We start from the raw sequence: 21,796 nt of genomic DNA on the forward strand, positions 1-21,796 counted from the left end.
CAATAGTTACCTAAATCTGCCGAGTCATAATATATGAAAGGTCATATAACATTGTCTTGTTGTATTGCGTGTGAAGAACACATTAGAGAAAACTGTGAATCACGAAACTAGCTCTTTGATTGGCAATCTTGTGCCCAGGATAGCAAGAAACACTCAAAGCGCAACGATAGCTGTGAGCACAGTCAGCGATTTTCAAAAATATGATCTATGCGTGAAGCGCGTCCGCTTTTATATATGACTACGAAGGTTTCAGCGTAATCGTTGGTACCTGCGTGCCTTCCAGAAAGTAGTACACAATTCGTGTCGTGCACGGAATCTTATTGCACCAGGTGCGGCTACAAGAGACAATAGAGAGAACCAGCAATAACATTCCAGAAACTCCCAATACAGTAAGGTGCTTCTTGCGGCGGGCGATAGCTTTGAACTTATAAGCCGGTGAAAGACGGGCACCGGGAAATATAAAACAAGTACACGTGGTAATATCATGATACCATTTTGTACAAGTACAGCGTAACAGTAATTGCCACTATACGGTAGAATGCAACGAACAATGTCCTCTTGAGGAGCTAAAAATATTGGTTACTGTGAGCTTCAATCAATAGTTAAGAAAATAACAATCCTAATGTCAATGTGTTTTTTAAATGTGAAACCTTCGATGGCCGAGATGCAGAATGTATTCAGAGATATCAATTCATTTATTTCCCCCCTACAATAGGGACGGAATGCAAAAACGGTCGTTCACTTAAGAGTTTAGTGCACATAAAGAAATGGTCAAAAGCGATTTAGAGCCCACCACTATGGCTTTTGCTCATGAATCGTTGTGAAGTTTGGGGGAATTGAACGCCACATTTAGTCTTTTCTGAAGATAATTGTGGTATAGTTTTATTTTCCCGAGGTTCAAAAAAGGCGCGCGAAATAAAATAAACAATTTTCTACGGTAATTATCTATGGTAATACGTTCGATAATACGGCATCATTAGGAGCCAACTGTAGCGATGGATTTGGATAACTTTAGACCCCGTGAGGTTGTTTTTCGAGCAATCATTGCCCGATGCACGCGCGTCTATGCTTTTTCCTCCCATAGAAAAGCGAGCGTCACGGAATGAATTGAACTCGCGGCTTCGAGATGTGCATTGCAACGCTATAACAAATTAGACACCGCGGTGACTAAAACGCTAGATGTGCCATGTGCTTAGGCGCTTGAACGCAGCGACATAGAAGTTGTCAAACAAGCTTCAAACTTATGATCAATGTTTAGACAGACTGAATGTATGGACAGGCCAACAGCAAAATATATGGACTAAAAGCAATAGTCGTGGCGTCCGCTTGTGCCAAAATAATTCGATTGCTCAAGCGTTGCTGAAGTGATTAGAGCCTTGGGATAGAGCGATAAATAGGGCATAAATTCTGTGATACTCTCCGAGCCAATCGATGCTAGTGGCATGTATTTGACTTAAGTGCGACATATATGGCGGCGTGTGACACCGTATCTGGGGTGACGGTCATAGCCATTACCTAACTGACATCATTTGTATGGGTGGTTTATTTATAATGATCGCTTTACTTGCATCATAGGCCACTCTCTCGAAGCATGTTTGAAGGAAATGAGGACGTTATGGAAAATATTTTTTCGGCATAACCAGCGAAATAGAAGTACAAAAATGCCTTATGTGCAGAAATTCTTTGAGCGCAGCTTTTAGGCGCCCGATCTGGTATTGACCATCCCCATCATAACTCGGTGGCGTAACCGATCGAACGATCACAGCGAGAGATGAAAGCGAACGCGACGCGCAGCGGGAAAGGAGAGCGCGTAAGGAGGAAAGTGGAGGAGGAGGCTACAGTGAAAACATGAGGCGGAAGGCGGAGAAGGAGCGGAGAGGCGACCGCCTGCGCATGCGTTGAGTTGCTGGCGGCCGCTTCCAAGGAGGGGGGCGGGGGTGCAGGGTAGCATGAGGTGTGGCAGAGCTACGCTCGTCCGCGGCGTCATTGGTTTGCTGTACCAGCTTGTGTGACGGGGATCGCTGCTCCTGCAAGGGGCGATGGCAAGCGGCTACGAGTAAGGCACGATGTGACGCTCCCTTGGTCGGGTCGCTACTGACAGTGGTGGCGCCATTTCCCCGCAACGATGGGCCGTTCTCGTCGTTGATGGAAGGAAAGCTTGACAAAAAAAGCGTATTGCCGCGGAAGGCGGGCTGTGCGGCGTCGGTGAGTACAATATGGCACCACATTTGCGCGTCGTCTGCGTTCTCCTTCTAATATAAACTGGGTACCTATATAATCATAATACAAAATATTGACACGCGAAATGAAGACATGTATGGAGCTGCACTCAGATTTCGCATTAGGTAGTATCGTAATCGCCTGTAAATTTTTTCAATTGCTTAATATGCCGGATATGCAACTGCGAGAAATTTCCTAAATATGAGAACTGCCCTACGCACAAACAGCAGTACTCATTTTTCATGACATTTATATATTTTCGATTGCCATGCGAACAACAGCATCAGGCAGAAAACTGATTTGAACAACTGAAGGCTGCCCTCAACTCAGACGATGTTGAGAGCAAATCGCGTATGACGAAGTTTGCGCTGTGTGTGGGGTGGAGTTTTCGTCCTTCATCAATGTGATAGGCGTCATATATATCAGTTTCTTAAGAGCAGCGTCGCAGAAGTTGTGGAAGTAAGTGAGCAAGGAGAATTTGAGAGTGAGAACTGCTAATCATCTTGGAAATTGGTGTGCCGACCGCAGGAAAGATACTTTTTCGGCCTGCTGCTGAGCAGTGTGAGGCACAGAGGCGCAGTTCCTCCACCCCCGCCTCCCAAAAAAGAGAACAAAAAAACAGCTTGCAGTAAATGTACCTGATGTGATGCTGACGACGTTGCTCTGTATTAGTTTGGCATTTTGCTGCTCACTTCACAAGCGGATTATTGTGGTTAACCTTTACCTCATCAGAGAGAAGGCGCGAGCTTGCGAAATAATCCATAGGTTAAAAGTAACAAAAAATTTTTTTTCTCTCTGTAAACTTGTTCAAAATAGTGTTTTATCTTTTGTATACCGCGGTTTATCGGTCTGCTGATTGGAGCGCTGTTATTTCAACACTATTTATTCTGTCTGAGGTTTCTACCGTTTCACTTTCGTTCGTTCTCTTTCCTTGTCCAAAGATATACGCACAGATGTCCTGACAACGACAATATTTGGTTCTGATTCTTCTGCGCTCGGTGTTGTTTTCAACATTGTTTATCTAAATAATATACAGGGCGTTTCAGCGTACACTTTCAATGTGTTTCTATATGTTACCAGCGGCAGATAGCAAAATTCTAGTTCATGAACTGGTCTGCTCGAAGAAGCGCACATTAATTGAAAGAAATATGAAATGCATAATTGACTAATCACGAAAAGTGTAACAAATAAATATTTAGCTAATTATCCTATGGTACATATCGCAATTTAGAAATTCTAGACTGCACGGCACATCTACTTGAAAACGATTGTGTGTATGACACCATTTACAAGATATCCGAATTTCAAACTTTCAATAAAAATGTCCTGTCGTGGAACTTACTTTCTTATGGAAACGTCATTTTGTACAATGAAGCACAAAAGTAACTGCAACGCCAATGCATGCTCGAGAATGTTCAAGAATAACTATCTCGTAACTGGCGTCATTCGGAGAATTTGTTCCGAGTGGATCAGCATTGTGAACTCCAGGCTAAAATTTATAAATTGCAATAAGTGCCAACAGATAACCAGTTAGAAATTTAATTAGCGATTTTTGTTAATTAGTCGAATATGCCTATGATATTAAGTGCTGGTAATGTTAGCCTCATCGAGCAGACAAGCGCGTGGACTAGAATTGTGTTGTCTGGCTCAGGCAATTTTTTTTTCAAAGTGTTTGCTGAAACACCCGGTATATAATGATATTATCTATGTACGTTTCTGACGACCATAGTGATTGGGACGGCTTGTTAGCTTTCGTGACCTTCACCCATAATTTGTCTCTTCACGAGACCTCTGGGTCATCTCCCTTTAGCTTCTGTTCGGCCGTCACCCTTCTTTAGCCTTCGACACAATGCTTCTTTCCTCAACAAGCATGCCCACTGAATATGCTCAAGACGTCTTCACCCGGGCTCACATGACACGCCAAATTGCCGGCTGCCGGCTCACTGAGTGTCAGGCCGAGCAGAAGATGAGGTACGACAGCCGATATCGGGACATTCGATTTCCTCCTAGATCGTATGTCCTTCTATGGACACCATGTAGACGCGTCAGCTTGTCTGAAAAGCTACTGCCACGCTACACAAGGCCCTACAGGATATTCCTTCAGCTTGGCGATGTCAGCTACGAGACCGCTCCGCTGGACTCGTGTGTCCCCATGGACGTTGTGCATGTGTCCGGGCTGAAACCTTACATTGCTGCGAGTTCACCTCCGTTATAGTTAGTGTTAAGACGGTGCCTATGCAGGCGGGGGTCATGTTACGCTGCAACCGAGAGTGGCGCCGTTCAGAAGAAGACGATTTGGCGTGTAGAGGCAGATTCGCTGTCGACAGCCGTCTTCTTTATGCATCGTTGTCTCTCGTGTAAATATTGTAAATGCATCTTTATATATGACTTCGGTAACGTAATAATATGCCGGCAAAAAGGCGAGTATAAAGTTGGGGTACGATGTTTTTGCGTAGGTCAACTTTGCTCACAAGCTCAAGAGGGAATGTAGTCTCTACTATCACATGCGACAGCTTCGTAGAAGGATATGTTAGCTCAAATGCGTCGGCGTTGCTTACTCGTGGCACTTTCTTTTAGTTGTTGGCATTGTTTACTCTTGTTTATGGGGGTTTTCTCGCTGACTCAGAATTAGTGGTACGGAGGCCGATCATCACGCTTGTGCCTTCTGAGAAGCAACGTTTCCATGATAGACCGCGAAGTAAGAAAACAAAAGAGAGACAAATGACTAACACGTCAGTGCGCTTAGTAAAACTACGTGCATTGAGGACAAAGGCAAACGTGATTTTTTACAATGATTCAATTCATCTTAGCGGATTATTTGAACCATGGATATTAATATGGTTGTGAGCTTTTCATACGTATCGCACAAAATAAAACATGTGCCATAGAGCGTCGTGGTTTCAGGTGCAACTGCCGCGCAGACCCCAACGACCGAATTCTGTGTTTTCCTCACAGACGTACGACAGTGTTTTGGTTCCCGAAGTACTGAGATAAAACCAGTGCTGGTTTTATACGTGTGTGGCAAGACGTGTATCAGTATCTGTACTTTCGATATATGAAAGAATGCTTTGTGTATCATAAGGTATGGAATACTGCCATGACAACATCACTGAACGGAACTATAAACGCCGGCTGAACTCCGCTTCTCAAGTCGATTTTTCTACCGCTAAGCCACCTGAATTTCCACACGCACTAACTTACTATTGTGCAGCTTAACAGGTACGTTAAAAATTATTCACGCTTAATTGTCATAGCTATTAGTGGTGCCGCCTGTATCGTGTTTCGTGTATTGTGCCGCCTGTATAACGGAACCACCGTTATATTTTCCTTAGGTATATTTTTTTCTTTTTTTAGCTCACCCTTAAGTTTCTTACTGTTAGAAATCACCAGGTAATCGGAGCTGAGTGGCAGTAGTGTGAACAGCGGTGGTATCCTAGGACGCGTTGTGCCACTACAATACACGTGAAACCTTTTAGGGCAGCGCAAGTTTTCTCGTCGAATAAAAAAAAAAGCGTAAAAGGATTGCACGTTAACGAATATGTCTCTAGAGAACGCTATACGCGAGTAGCTAAGTAGAATATGACAGGTCATAGCAGTTTTATGTGTTCTCTGTAATTCGATGCATCAGAAATAAAGAGAAAATAATAAAAAAGTGCCGTTACCAGTGCTCTTGCTGCTGTACGCATGTACGGTGATCCAATATTGCGTAAAGGGTAATACGCTTACGGACATGGTAGAACACCGGAGCGTTATTTGCACCATCGTGCAGAGGCTTCTTATTAATGTTCTTGTAATTAGATGGCGACCCGCCAGCTATTCGGCAATCTGAGCAGCGGCACCAATCAATTAGAAAAGCGACAAGGAAAAACCGCTCAAAGCGCAGCGTATAAAGAGTTTTCTTATTAAGGAAGTGTAGCAACCCCAATAAACTGTTTCGGAATGAAAATATTATACTTCGAGCAATTAAGACAAATATTTCGAGATACTAACAGGTATTTCATTGAAGTTAATAAACGCTCAAGCAAACGCATATTGCGCATACGCGTTTTCCGCTACATTACTTAGATCTATAGTAAGAAACTTGAGAATTTATGGAAATGTCTTATGATACAAATGCAAGTTATCGTATCAGATATAATAACTTTGGTAGTATCTTGTATCTCCATGTCAAATACTTGTTGCCCAAGTATCTCGTGTCGTATCATGATGCAAATGCAAAGTAGCTTTGCCCAGCCCTGGCTAAAATGGGGCGTTGTTCCTTTAGATGTTATTATTCAAAGTAATGCGGAAATAAGAACTGTTGACACGTTTAGAGCATTTGTGCAAACGCTGAAAATGGTGCTGTGGCCATTTGTTCACAGAAACAGTGCCACTATGTTTTTTGCAATGTTTCACCGAAACACAAACTCAATTTCAAAAGGAAAAAAACAAATCTTCCTCACGGTGCTCGTGTAGGTGACACGCTGTGCGAAGTCCTAGCGGACCCCTGTTTTCGGCCATTAAACTGCACATCCTGAAGAGTGTGCGGCTGTGGCTACTACGAAGAGACAAGTTTTAAGAGAAACGCATGTTTTTTTTTTTTTTTAAAGCTAATTTTAATGAAGCCGCTGCCGACGTTAAGCAGCGCGGTGCATAATGAATGGGTGAAGCGGCGGTGATGCACAACCTTTTCAACTTCTTATCGCTGCATGTCAATGATAATGTTAAGATAATGTTAATGATAACGATGATGATACGAATCTGTTTACTTACATAAGTGTCTTTGACGTGTGTTAGCGGTCCATGTATGGGGCAGTCACCGGGGTAGTCAGTCCTGCAGTCGTCGCAAACTGAAAATACAGAGTGTCACAGTGACGTTTTTAATGCAGCAAACTGAGACATTTTTTTTTACTAATAGCGAATACACTTTGAAACAAACGATGCCTACATTTTACCACATGACAACGTTTTCTATGTAAGGAGGAACACAAGACAGACATACGAGGCGTTGTTTGGAAACTTGGTGTACGCAAGATTTAGACCGGAATTGTGAGAAAGCAGTGAGGAAACCAACGTCCATGTTCTTTGTATTGGCAGCGTCCTATTTGCTGTCCCGCAGTTCCGTGAGCGCAAGAGTGAAATGCCGCGGCGAAAGCTCACACAAATGCTTTTATTGAAAGCACGCCTCTCACAGCGTTTAAACGTCTTTCTACGTTTGCTTATATTCGTTGATCTAATTCCTCCGAGCATATATCGTGACTTTAGTTAGCAGCAATGCAAACAACGCGACGTTCAATTGAATGGCTATTCAGTGAGCAATGAGTTACAAGTTACCTGTCCAATTGAAGAGAAAGCAATTGCGTCACATAAATAGATCGACTTCTCTGTGGGCCTTTTGATTTGATGTTTACGCCAAGCTCCGGTCCCCTCCTACTGGTATTTGCTGTGAAAGTTTTTCCGCTATGGGCTGAGCAAATTGCAAGCAGCACCGAACAAAACGCAATTAGGTACTATCGAGTATACATTGGTGCGTAATTTCCTGGTCCCCGTCACTTCTCGTTCGCCCATCGCACCATTGTCTCGAGCATCACTACAGCATCTCCGTCCGTCTTGTGCGGAAAGTAATTTGCTTGTACATGCTATGCCTTTATTTACTATGCTTATGAGGGCTTTATTCTTTATAGCTGCTTCAAGCGCTTAGAAACGAATCACGTTTTGGCTTTGTTATTTATTGCTTCTGTTTCTGCAAGCAATGCACCCGGATGAGGGTGCTCATGACCGTAAGCAAAGACGTTTAAGAATTGCTGTCATTTTCGAAGGTGTTTACAAAGATATCCACCAACGCATTTCCTAGGGACTATGTTGTGAATTGAGATGAGCCTTCATCACTGCCTTCAGTGTAGAAAATAGTGCGATATGGAAAAATCAACATGGTTCACATAAGAGTTGTGGCAATAACTGGAAGTACTAAAATGAATAATTTATATATGTAGCTTGAAAGAACGTTTGTTTGGACACGTTGGTATTCAATTTCAACTTTTAGCAGACATGAGTGCTTCGTCTTCGGCTGTATAAACTGTCCCTGTGTGTTCTCAGTCAAAAGAGCTTAAATATATATCTAGCTGCGCATGCTTTTCAGTGGCACAACACTTATTTCCCCCTTACTTCAGCCTGTGACGCCATTATAAGACTCTCGCAAAAGGCGCTGCATAAGAACAATTTCCATCCAGGAAAACACTGACAAGGACGTGTGCACAGAACGTTATGTGCGTAGAGACAGAGATGTGAGAAGGGTATGTTGCGGCTACGCGCCACCTGACAAGTATAGGGAAATTTCGGGGCTCTTGAAGGGTTGCTGAATAAAGGCATAATGCTAATAGATCAACGTGCTCATGTAGATACCCTTTCTCTATAATTAGTTGCTATATACAGCGTGACTGATTATTTTTCTCTCATCCAGTCAGCGTGCTAAGCATTTTTGCGATGGATTTATAGGTTCGGCCATAGCACACCTAATTTTTGCTAGTTATCGCAAATGCCAGGAGGTACCGAATAACGAAAAGATCCCTCATGCACTCACATAGAGGATGGGCACCTGAAGGCGGCTCTTTTTCGGCGTTCTTTCGCACTGGCTTTGAGTGGGATAGCTCCCAGAGGTCAGCTCCGATGAAGGCTGCAAGATGTGTCAAAAGAATTGGCAGGCACGTTTTGCGTAATCCGAATTAGATTAGTAGCAGAAGATGAAGTGGCAAGCGCTAGCTCAAAATATCTATAAATTGTGAGCTTCAGGCAGACCTGATATCTGGGATTTCTCCATCGCGGTGGCAGACTAGCATCATACAGGCCTCGCGCTGTCAGGCTAGATGACAGCTTGTCAAATGTGCCTACAAAGCACGTTTAAATCAACATTTCACTCGATTTCGTCAGTACGATCTCGTCGTCAATATTGATAAATGTCAGTTGGGGATCCAAGCATCGATTTTCTTGGACATCAAATCACCAATCGCTCCACTGCCCTACAAGGTTCAGGCCATCATCGGCTACCCACCACACAAAGTTCACACGTAGGTTGCGAGGTTTTAACGGACTAAAATTTTAATCGCCGTTTCAGGCCTGCATGCTCTAACATAGTGCAGACTCTTGAAGCGGTCCTTTCTATTTCGAAAGCAGAGTCTACCGCACTTCTTTGGGACACGGTCGTTGATCAAGCTTTCGCCGCCATAAGGGCAGAATTTACAGAAGCCACCCTCCTGCGTCACCATTCACATTTCCCACTAGCCTTATGGTGGACACTTCTTCGGAAGCCGTGGATGCTGCTCCTTTTCCCGCAAGTTACGCGACACTGAACGCCGATATATTACTTTCGGATGGGAGCTCCTCGCAGCCTATCTCGCAGTGAAGCATTTCAGGCAATTTCTGGATGGGCGACAATTTATCATTCTTACTGAGCACAGACCACTTGTTCGAGCTTTACGTTAGGCTGTTTACGTTATGCCGGATCTCCTAGAGAGCTCCGGCATCTTTCTTTTAATGCGTAATTCACGACAGACATACGCTGCGTCAAAGACAGCCCTTCTAGGGCAGTGGATGCGCTCAGTTGTATTACCATCACAGGCACGACAGTTCTGGCCACCTTTCCTTGTTTTCACTCCTGGTGGCTCAAGCATCAGACGGTAAACTTCTACGACTCCAATTTTCTATATCCCTTTGCTTGGAGCAAGTCAACTTTCCGAACACGACGTCTCCCTGTTGTGCGATGTCTTACCTAATTGTACCCGAATTTATCTTGCTGCTGTTCTTCGCCGTGCTACTTTTGATACACTGTACTCAATCTGCCATTCAGGCGTACGTGCCACGCAACACCTTATCACCGAACGTTACGTTTGGCCGCCGCGCATACGCGCTGATATACGCGACTTGGTCCGCACTTGTACAGCGTACATCAAGGTGCAACGACACACCAAGCCTCCATTGGGCGAATTCCCTCTCTCTATGGTGCACGTTTCGACACCAATCATTTGGACATTGTTGGCCATTTACCACCAAGCCGTCGTTATATGTACTTGCTTACGTGTATTGATCGGTACACATGGTGGCCTGAAAGAGCCATGACATAACGACGGAGACAGTCGATCATACTTTTCTGCCAACCTGAATTAGCCATTTTGGTATGCCATCAACGGTGACCACTGATCTAGGAAGACAGTTTGAGTCGGCACTTTTCACGCCTGCAACATCCTTTCCGGGTTGTGCGCACATTCGCACAACTGTTTACCATCCTCCATTCAACCGCATCGTCGATATGCTACGTAGCCACGTGACAGCAGGACTCGCCGTTTCCAACTTTCCAATTGTGCTGCTCGGCCTTCGGTCAACACTCAGATCAGAACTCGCTTGCACTGTAGCGGAGGCGGTTTTCGGTTGAGCCCTCCGTTTGCTCGTTGACCTCGTCAACCACGTGTCTACGCCGAATGTTTTGGATCCATCTTCTTTTATCGAGCGTCTATGCATTATCACGCACAACATGCATCCATCGCCAACCACTGCTCATATAGAAAAGCACAACATTTTCCTACCCTCAGACCTGCAAACATCCTCAATGTTTTGTCCGTCTTGACACGCCTCGTCGATCTCATCAGCTCCGCTACGACAGTTCTTTCTCCGTCATCAAACGTTGTGAATACTATTTCCCGATCCTGCACAATGGGGCGTAATGACACAAATTCCTATCGGAAAGATCACACTGGCTCCCATTATTAACCGCTCCATCTGAACACTTCTCCAAATCACCGCGGCAACTTGTACGCAGGGGAGGGGTGGGGGCGAAGCCATCTGTGGCGGACTCCTGCTCCAGGCGCGTCTCTGGTTTTAGACATCAGCGAGCAATGGGGGACAACCTAATAGGTGAGGAAGAGGAGTCAGGAAAGGATCGCGTAGTTCATGTAAAGAGACTTACAAATAAATCTCCTGTGCTTTAACTGTGCTTCGTGGTTCCACAAAGTAATTATGCGCAGTTTTTCACTCGTATTCAAGCACACACTCACACGCCGCACCCCGCCGTGGTTGCTTAGTGGCTATGGTGTTAGGCTTCTAAGCACGAGGTCGCAGGATCGAATCCCGGCCACGGCGGCCGCATTTCGTCGGGGGCCAAAAGCGAAAATACCCATGTGCTTAGATTTACTTCCACGCTCCAGAACCCCAGGTGGTCGAAATTTCCGGAGTCCCCCACTACGGCGTGCCTCATAATCATAAAGTGGTTTTGGCACGTAAAACCCCAGAGTTTTTTCATACACTGCATCCACAGACAAGTGAACACCGTGTGTGTTGGGGGGAGGGAGAGGGTCTTCTTCTTTGGGTGCGTGTATGGGTAGGTACGTGAATGCGAGAGTGCAAAATGGCGCCTGATGACTTAACATACCCCTAAAACAGCCCACTGAAGCCGCGGTGGGACAAATTTCTCTTAAGAATTGTTTCCAATCTAAATAATTGTGGATGCACGATGACGTTTTCATTGCAATAGCAATTATATGGACACTCCAGTCGCATTTCCACCAACTTCCACCACTTTCTGCTCGTCGCAAATGCTCTCGCCTGGCTTTGTTTCATAAAATATACTTCCATAATTCATATCTGCGCGATAATCTTTTTTCATCCCCAACCTACATTTCTCCTCGCATTGATCATCATCACAAAGTTGGAGTTTTGCAGTGTCACACTAGAGCTTGTCACGAGTCTTTTCTTCCTAGGACGTGTCAAGAATGGAACCACCTTCCCGCCGCGTTGATTGCAATTGAAGACCAAGCACAATTTCGTACGGCCATAATCAACACCATCGCTTCGGGCTTCACATGTGTATGACTACATCACTTGCTGCCTTCTTTGCTTTCTTTGTTATGTAACTTTTTTTTTACCCCACTCCCCTCTGTAATACCTTGTGGTCTTGAGGGTATAATAAATAAATAAATAAATAAATAAATAAATAAATAAATTTCTGTCGTCGGCGTCGCCGTCGCCGTGAGGTTCCCTATGAGTGAAAGCGTGTGCGGGTGAGCCGGCGCACGCGGTTCAATCTCGCGTGCGCGCGCAAGGAACGCGGCCCGGATGCGTGCGCTCTCCTGTGGCGCGCGAGGCAATGGGAGTCAGGAGAAGGAAGAGGGACGTTCTTCTCCGGCAGCTGCTAGAGTGTCTCGATGCCGACGATAGTGATCTAAAGAGAGGAAAGACGCCTAATTCTGCAACCCGTGAGGGAACATGAGGAAGCATGGTCAGGGGAGAGGGAGTGGGAAGTGAAAGATGATATAGAAAGAGGGAGGATGTGGCCCAATAGACTCCACTATGCGCGACAGGTAGCAGTCCTCACTAAAGTTGCCAGCATTGTAGGGGGCGCTCACAGGGTGTTTATTCCATTGGGATCTATGAACTCCGGCAGGTTTCGTAGCGCATGGAGCCGGGGACACACCGGTCAGTATCTGTGGCCACTGGAAGGCAGTGGCGTGTGTAAGTGTTCATCACTATGGAGCGTTCCTGCGCCAAGGATGGGCAGGCACAGAGAAGGTGCTCTAAAGCCTCGAGGTCCGCGTACCCCTTGCGGGCAGGGGACGTGACGCGGCCCTTGGCGTAGAGCCGGGCCACAGTCCAGGCGCAGCCAGTCCGCAAGTGCAGGAGCGTGGAACGGTCTCTTCTGGAGAGGCCGTTTTCTGAATACAGCTTGGTGACCCTGCCACTAGCCACTCGGCGGTCCGGGTGAATAGAGGAGAGCAGGCGCCGTAGCCGATATCTCGATTAGTCCGAAGCCGCTACCGCTCTGGTAACCGGGACTACATCATGGTGGGCAGCTTTGGCGTAACTATCCGTCTTCTGGTTACCGGCTACCCCGACATGTGAGGGTGACTATTGGAAGGATATTGGGATTGCGGAGGTGGCTAGAGCCGTTAAATTGGCAAGCAGCAGCACCGCTGTAAGTCCTGCCCGCCGTGGGTTGACGAGGGCCTGGAGCGCTGGCTTAGAGTCGCACACCACCGCCGCCTGCTGCTAGGGAGGATGCTCAGCATGGAGGTCGGCAGTCAGGTGCAGCCTCGCGAGCTCAGCTGCAGTAGAACTCGCTGTAAAAGGGAGCCGACACTGCCTGTGACTGGCTAGAGCTGAAACTGTGCACGCCGCTGCTGCCGACTCGATGGTGAGGACTGAACCATCCGTGAACAAGAGAACGTGTCCTTCCAACTCCTCCTGGAGCTTCGAGGCTGCCGCCTGCTGCAGAGCTGCGACTGGTGCTCTCCGCTTGGCTATCCTCTTGAAGCCGAGGTGCACGTCCGGAGGTCGGAGATGGGGAAGAGGAAGAGCCACTGCCACAGGCAGGTGGGGAACAGTCTCCTCATAAAGGCGGCACAGCGTCTCGGTGTCCTTCTCGCCACCGCTCCGCGAAGAGTGGAGGCGGCGTTGGCAACGCCAGATGCAGACGACGTAGTATATGTCTTTGGCATTCGCCATACGGACGCACTGCCGGCGCTCGTGTGTCTTGAAAGCAATCTGTGATGTGGCCAAAGTGCGCGCCCGCGCGGGCCGCATCTGCAAAATGATCTGCGATGTTTGCAGAGTGTACGTAGTGCCGGTAACTTCGTATGCGCTGTGGTTTCGAGGTTTTGTTCATGCTGAATCAACAGATGCATGGAGGTCAATTGGCGCGCTACTGCTGCCGCGATTCTTAACTCCACAGTTTTCACAGACAGTTTCCGCTGTCATTGAGCGAGATGTGTACATGTTTACCTGTGCGCGCGTGACGCTGTGCTGGTTAATTCATTTAGAACCCGTTGACGACTTAGTTGGTTTGAATCCATGATAGAATGGGTAAACCTGCCTGAACAAGGACGTGGAAAGGAGCAGACACGCAAAGACAACCCTGTTTCTGTGTGTTTGTTGCTTTCTATGTCCTGATTGAGTCAAGCTCACACCTGCTATCATTGTTACTTTAGTTAGTAAGCAAACGTTTACAAGTTTATACGGTCGATAAAACTCCTGTCCTTACGTCTTACAGCTATATACTAATTTGCTATCGTAATCGGTGCTTTGCCTTTTGGACGGAACTGCGATTTTTGTATTATTCCGATAGCAATAATAAGGACGCGAAGTTTCGCCGTCATCGTCACAGTCAGGGTTGCCACGTGGCTAAGCGTATGTTTAGGTATATGTATGCTGAATCGTTTTACATGCCATATATGAGTGTTCTACTACTCAATCACCATGTCGCTCAAATAGGCTCTTACGTTACTTACAAAGTTATTCCGCGAAATTTTGAGAAAAGCGCCCCGCAAAAAAAAAAGTCACGGAACATACCATTCACAGCACATGACCTTTATCTGAAATCTTGTCAGAGTAAAAGTAAATAATGCAATTACAAAACATTATGAGTGCTCAAACCATAGAGTGGTGCAATTTTAGTGGATCGGCTAGATACGGGCAGTATAGGCGATGCCTGTGCGATTACAAGCCCTGCCTGGTGCGCTAAAGCTTTTAAGGTGCCACAAATACGTCGTCGTCGTCATCGTCGTCGTCGTCGTCGTCATCATCATCATCATCATCATCATCATCATCATCATCATCCTCTTTTATGTCCACTGCAGGGCGAAGGCCTCTCTCAGCGATCGCCAATTATTGCTGTACAGCGCCAACCGATTCCATGTAGTGCCTGCGAATTTCGAAATTTCATCACCCCGTCTAGTTTTCTGCCATCCTCGACTGCGATTCCCATTTCTTGGAACCCATTCTGTAAGCCTAACGGTGCACCAGTTATCTAACCTACTCATTATATGGCCTGGCCAGCTCCAGTTTTTTCTCTTAATGTCAATTAGAATGTCGGCTATCCCCGCTTGCTCTCTGCTCCAGACCGCGCTTTTCCTGTTTCTTGACATTACACCTAGCATTCCTCGTTCCATCGCTCTTTGTAGGGTCCTTAACTTGTTCTCAAGCTTCTTTGTAAGTCTCCAAGTTTGTGCCTTATATGTTAGGACCAGTAGAATGCATTCATTATACACTTTTTTTTCGATGATAATGGTAAGCTTTCAGCCAGGATCCGAAAATGTGTGCCAGATGCGCTCCAACCGATTTTTACTCTTCTGTAAATTTCCTTCTCATGATCAGGGTCCGTTGCGAGTAAGTCGCCTAGGCAAACGCATTCCTTCACAGACTCTAGAGGCTAACTGCCAATCCGGAACTCTCGTTCTTTTGCCCGGCTATTCATGATTATCTTTGTCTTCTACATATTAATCTTCAACACCGCTCCCCCCTCCCCGTGGTGGCAGCCTCACGCACCTTCAGTGATTCTTTATCAAAACAGGGATTCACTGGTACAGTTTTCCCTCTGACATCGTCCTTCACGTCAACCCTGTTCAGATCAATGACGCCGTTGAGTTTCTCTTTGCAAATATCAATTAACTTTGTATCCATCAACTCCGCCCACCCCTCATGTAAAACCATTGGTACAGGGTCTTTGAGGGATTTTCAATAAAGAAATAGATAATTATCCCGTCGTGCACATTATAATAGGATAACTGCCTTACGATAATTGCGATGATTTCGTGACTCTAGCTTAGTGGTTACGCAGCTATAGATGTTCGTTTACAATGTGATTCTCTTGCCACTATGGTCAAATACTTTTGCCTCAAAGCTGAATCTTGCGCTTTTGTACGTTGATTCCCTGCTACGAGGCAAGCTAACGTAGGGTGTTAAACGACGATAATGTAGACACGGCAGTCTCTGGACGCAGCACGTCATATCACTGAGTTGCAAGGTGGCTGTTAGAATTTCCTTTGATCTTCGTTGTGGTGTCATTAGCTTGATACAAGGCATTAACCAGTATTACCGAAAAAATATACGTTGTGATTTTATCTCCTCAACTAATTACAACTTTGGAAAATCGCTATCGTGCGCGTAACCGCGCGAGGGCGATGAAAATATTCTGGTATAGAGTCACCTGATTGTCGCACTAACGTAGTTTAGATCACACAGCCTAGCTTGCCCAAGTGAACTCATTAACTATTTGCATTTCACAGCGGAAAAAAAAGAAAAGGTAGAGGAACGAAGAGTACGCATTATTTGGCGATGTAGATTGCGCATTACCTTGCTGTTCTAACTTTCTTGCATAGAAACGCAGACTTTCCAAAATCAGTTCAAGATTCGGAGAGACTGCAGTATGAAAACGGGCGCATTAATATTGTCACGTGGCCGTGACGTCAAAGAACACAGTAGCAATACTGTGAAAGGCAAAACTAGGTTTTATTGGGCGAACCTGTGCCCAAAAAACAGGCTACACTTAAAGCACAACGAGAGCGGCGAACACAGTCGGCGATCGTCGAAAATCTGATCAGCGGGTCAAGCGCGTCGGCTTTTATACCGCAGTCGTCGAATGTTTCAGACTAATCGTTGGGACGCGCGTGCCGTCCACAAAGTTCTACACCATTCACGTCGGGCGATGAAATCAGATAACAGAAGGTTATCTGGCATTGCTGGTTTCCAGAATTTCATCGATGTATGCGATCGTCGTGCCCTTGTTGACGTGCTTGAACTCCTGGCTGAAGTTTGTCAGCAACACTTTCGTGTTTCCTCCGTGCAGTCGAGCGATTCCTCTAGCGACGCAAATTTCATGGTCGAGCAGTAGACATTGGTCGCCTTCGATGACGCCTTCTACGTCAGCGGGTGTTTCGGAGCCGAACGAAATAACAATGCTCGAGCGAGGCGAAATGCTCACTTGGTCTTCGAGCCCACTCAAGGCGTGGTGACTACGAGAGCTCTCCGGCGGTATCGCTTGATCTTCCGACAGCGTTATCGATTTTGGCTTCAGGTCTAAGATTGCTCCGTATTGGTTCAGGAAGTCCATGCCGAGAATTACGTCTCGTGAACACTGTTGGAGGATAACGAAGGTGGCAGGGCAAGTACGGTCATTAACGACAATTCTTGCCGTGCAGATTCCAGTCGGTGTAATGAGGTGTCTTCGAGCGGTTCGAATTTGAGGGCCTTCCCATGCAGTTTTAACTTTCTTTAACTGGGCGGCGATGTGTCCACTCATTACGGAGTAATTGGCCCCTGTGTCCACTAAGGCGGTAACTGCGTGGCCATCGAGAAGCACGTCGAGGTCGGTGGTTCTTTGTCTGGCGTTGCAGTTAGGTCTTGGCGTCGGATCACGGCTGCGTCGTGTTGAACTAAGCTGGAACGTCGCGTCGTCAGGTCGTCTTTCGTCGTCGTATTCTGTGCTTTCAGACTTCGTCGGGACGGCGGCGTGTCGTTATGTCGTCGAGGTAGTTTTTTCGGTGTCTTCGTCGGCGGCGGAGAATCTTCGTCAGTTCGACGAACAGCCAGCGCACCTCCATCGGTTGCTGCTTTTAGTTTTTCGGATATGGGCTCGCTGACCGGCCCCGGGCTGGGCCAGTATATGGTGGGCGCTGTGCCGACAGGTAGCGGCCTGGTGATGGCGAACGCGACGGTCTTCGAGAGCCCCACTGAGTGGCGGCGAGGTAGTCGGCGATATCGCGAGGGCGTTCCCCTTGCAGCGGGCGCCAAGCGTTGACGGCGAAACCGCGCAGTCCCATCTCCCGGTATGGGCATTGTCGGTAAACGTCACCCGCTTCTCCGCAGAGGTAGCAGAGCGGGCTGTGGTCAGGGGCGCGCCAAACGTTTGTCTTCCTCGTGTAGCTGCGTTGGGCGACGGGTGGGCGTGCTGGCGGCGGCGGTGGTGGTCGACGGAATTGCGGTGTTACAGGGCCCTGGCGCGGTCGTGGAGGGGGACCTTGACGGCGGGCGACGGCGGCATAGGTGATCGTTTGCGGCTGAGGCTGCAGCGATTCAGGGGCTACTCCGAGTTGTTGTTGGAGCTGCTCACGTATGGCGTCGGCAATCGAAGCCATTTGAGGCTGTGATGATGGGAACAGCTTCTGTAGCTCCTCCCGCACGACCACTCGGATAGCCTCGCGTATGTCGTCGGTGGCCATTGACTGAACTCCGGCGTAGTTTGTTGAATTCGTGCGGCGGTCGAATTGCCGGTTTCGCATCTCGAGTGTCTTCTCGATGCTGGTGGCCTCGCGAAGAAACTCGTCGACGGTCTTCGGTGGGCTTCGTACCATTCCGGCAAAAAGTTCCTCCTTCACACCATGCATGAGTAGGCGGACTTTCTTCTCCTCGGGCATTTGAGGGTTGGCGTGGCGGAATAGACGGCCTATTTCCTCCGTGAAGATTGCGGTTGTCTCATTAGGTAGCTGCACCCGGGTTTCTAACCAACACGCCCAACTATCTATCCTAAAACCGGGTTTCTAATAGCGCTTGGGCTCGTTCTCGGCGCACAACGCTTGCGAATGTGTGCAGGAAGCCGCTTCGGAACAGTTCCCAGGGCATTAAGGTGGCTTCTCGGTTCTCGAACCACGTTCTGGCCGCGTCTTCCAATGCGAAGAAGACATGTTGCAGTTTGTCGCCGCTGTTCCAGTTGTTAAATGTAGCGACTCTCTCATATGTCTCAAGCCAGCTTTCCGGGTCCTCGAACGTTGAACCGCGGATCGTCGGAGGCTCCCTGGGCTGCTGCAGCACGACGCGGGACGCTGGGGCTGCCATTGGGGTGGACTTCATGGTGATCTTCCTGGTCGTCTCAGGCAAAAGTCCGTGCTCCGGGGGCAGTCCTTGCAGCCTGCGGCTACCTCGCTACTTCTTGGCGACGTTGGTGTTGTCTTCCGCGTGCGGGCTTGGGTCACGGTTTTGTGGGGGCGTCCGGTACATGAACGCAAAGCACCTCCACCAGATGTCACGTGGCCATGACGTCAAAGAACACAGTAGCAATACTGTGAAAGGCAAAACTAGCTTTTATTGGGCGAACCTGTGCCCACAAAACAGGCTACACTTAAACCACAATGAGAGCGGTGAACACCGTCGGTGCTCGTCAAAAACCTGAAAAGCGGGTCAAGCGCGTCGGCTTTTATACAGCAGCCGTCGAATGTTCCAGACTAATCGTTGGGACCCGCGTGCCTTCCACAAAGTTCTACACCATTCGCGTCAGACGATGAAATCAGATAACAGAAGTTTCGGCGACAACAGACAGCGGATAGAAGCATCAATAACTTTCCAGAAACTTTGGATACATGCATGCGCGTCCCACGGCGTGCGATAACATTTGTTAGGCGGCAAAACGTGGTCGCCCGATAAAGATAAGTACACGTGTCAATATTCACGGAGTAGACGCAACGCCAGCGAAATACACACAAATCCTCGAGAAATTGAAGAAACAGCGACTGTGTGCCTGAATGCCAGTCCACCATTGAATGCCAATCTACTATTCTATGAAGTAAACAGAAACGCTGTGGGCCTTTGTACAAAAAATGTGGCATTGGAGGCCAATATAAGATCAGATCAATGTAGTCAGCGCGTGCCATTAGCATAAAATCAGGACAAAATGTTCAGAACGGAACGCCGCCGCGCAGATTGTACTGTGTACCGTTGACCCCTATAGACATAGAGTTTCATACAATAATTACTGGAGGAAACTCTGGTGCTAGTGTGCACAGGACAGCATGAGAATTATGAGAAGTATAGGATTTGCCTAAACTTCGTATCTCTCGCTTCAAACGGCTTCGCGACATTGTAAACTGGTCATCTTCAACAAAGTACTATTTTTCATATTTCAATAAACATTACTAAAATTATCCGACGCCGGGATTCGAACGGAGAACCTCTAGCGCAGGCACCCGATAGTGAAACTGAGGCAGGTGGCGCGAACACGCAGCCGCCTTAGCCACTATTTATTTACGCTGACCAGCCACTTTTTAGCGGCCGCTAAGGCGAGGCGGCTACCGTATTCTGTCTGGCGTTAGCTGCCATGAGCCCATCTTTTTCGTCTGCTTTGAAGGCGATAGTCGCGCCCCTACGAGGTCCCTTTCCCCCTTCCTCCTAGTGCGAAGCGCGATTGAAATAATGTTCAATGGTGAGGTCGAGGTAGAATCGGCAGATGTCGTTGGTAGTGTCGGGATCGCGTAATCCAAGGGAGATGTACCAGGCAGCACCGGCAGCGTAGGTAGTGAGCGAGGCGCTGTCACAGTGATGCCGTAGAGCGAAATCGCGACCTGTCGCAGGTGCTCGGAGATGCCCGGACCTGTAGAAGTAAAAGCTCCAAGAGTTTGGCAGCTCGGAACTTGCGTGGAAATAGTTTAAGTGTTGGTCGCTCACAATGCAGAGGTAGAACTGATGCTGGAGCTGAAGAAACCAGATGGCAGAGTTGTTCCTGTAAAAGTTCGGTAGGCCATGCATCCGCGGTAGGTGTGAGCACAGAACATCGGAAGGCTCGCCTGCTGCTGCTTGCGGTAAAATCTCGAATGCCGATGGCATCAGGGTTGCCGTGGTCGGTGAAGGCATCGCGAATGCTATGCTTGTGGCGCCGTCATGCCTGCGAGAGTGAGCTTTGTGCCTAGTGAAACCGGTGGGAGAGCCCCTGAAGCGGTGATGAGTGAAGTGCCGGCTCCGAACGGAAAGCGGATAGCTTGCAGGTACGTCAAAAGACGGACAGCGGCAGGCCTTGGAACAGCTGAATGCGCTCACGTTTGGCCCAGTTAATTATATACAACGAGTCATCGCCCAGCTGCCTTTGAGCTAAGGAAAAGGCTGATGAACTGAGTAGAGGTCTGGTGCTGAAGCTGGCGCGGGCTAATGATCAGCATGGGAGAATAGAGGTGATGTGGAAAAGACGCGGAATGACGCGACGGTTCAACAGCGAGAGCGGTTATGACTGAGCGCATTGTACAAGCTGCCTCGACATCGTTGGGCTTCCGGCGTCAGAACACGTCATCATACTTTATCGTGTCCTTAAGCGCTCGTTCTCGGAAGATATCTCCATTCTATAGCGTAAACGCATGAAGGAGACAGAGGCCCACGACTGCGCTGCTCTCAAACCGCGGCAAGAGGAAGTGCGAAAGGTCATGGCGTTCTTGAATGTTCAAGTCGAGAGCAGAGAAAAGAGCCCGGCCTCTCATTTAAAGCCCCTGCCGAAAACATCGTAGCTTTGGTGGTAGACACGACGTAAACCGCGTCTACCACCACAGCTACCGTCAGCATTAGCGCTCGCCGCAGGATCTGCATCGTTGGGCCATCTCTGCGGTGTACTTCGCGATCACCATGACCGCGCCATAATGGATTTCCACGTCGTATCATCAGCCGATGAGATTAGACCCCGACTAACTGGCAAGAACTGTTGTTCTAAATACGGCAGAGAGGGACACGTCAGACGAAAGTGTCGCAACGCAGCGCGGCTGAAGTACAAGTACTGCTCAAATGTCATCGTGCAGCACATTGCGCCATATGGAAACAAGACAACAGGCAGCAGCGATGCACGTGTCAACTACGAGACAATGAAAAGTCACATGTCGCCTAGCCTTAACTACACGACGCCGTTCACGATTCCACTAGTCTTAACACTCAGAAAGTCCTAAGAGTAGTCGGACTCCTACCGTCGGGACGCGAACATAGGCGACGCCCAGTCAGTGTCTTTATAGCTGGTGCTCGAATATTAAGTGTAGCCTGTCCATCTACCACGACGCCACGCGACCTCTGAATGAGTCACCAACGCGCTATAGCAAGG

General features: G+C 47.7%; 1 protein-coding gene across 2 annotated transcripts in view; it reads right to left on the reverse strand.

Annotated features, from left to right (window-relative positions):
* The window catches only part of LOC129384496 (histone-lysine N-methyltransferase PRDM7-like), a 100,290-nt gene that overhangs the window by 63,279 nt on the left and 15,215 nt on the right, over positions 1-21,796 (reverse strand). For both annotated transcript variants that reach the window (XM_072287025.1, XM_072287026.1), the window contains exons 3-4: positions 8,780-8,872; positions 6,973-7,049 (exon numbers count right to left, since the gene is read on the reverse strand). In XM_072287025.1, the coding sequence (XP_072143126.1) occupies positions 6,973-7,049; positions 8,780-8,872 (170 nt within the window). The remainder of the gene's footprint in view (positions 1-6,972; positions 7,050-8,779; positions 8,873-21,796) is intronic.

This window comes from Dermacentor andersoni, chromosome 3 (genome assembly GCF_023375885.2).
Source record: "Dermacentor andersoni chromosome 3, qqDerAnde1_hic_scaffold, whole genome shotgun sequence".
NCBI lineage: Eukaryota > Metazoa > Arthropoda > Arachnida > Ixodida > Ixodidae > Dermacentor > Dermacentor andersoni.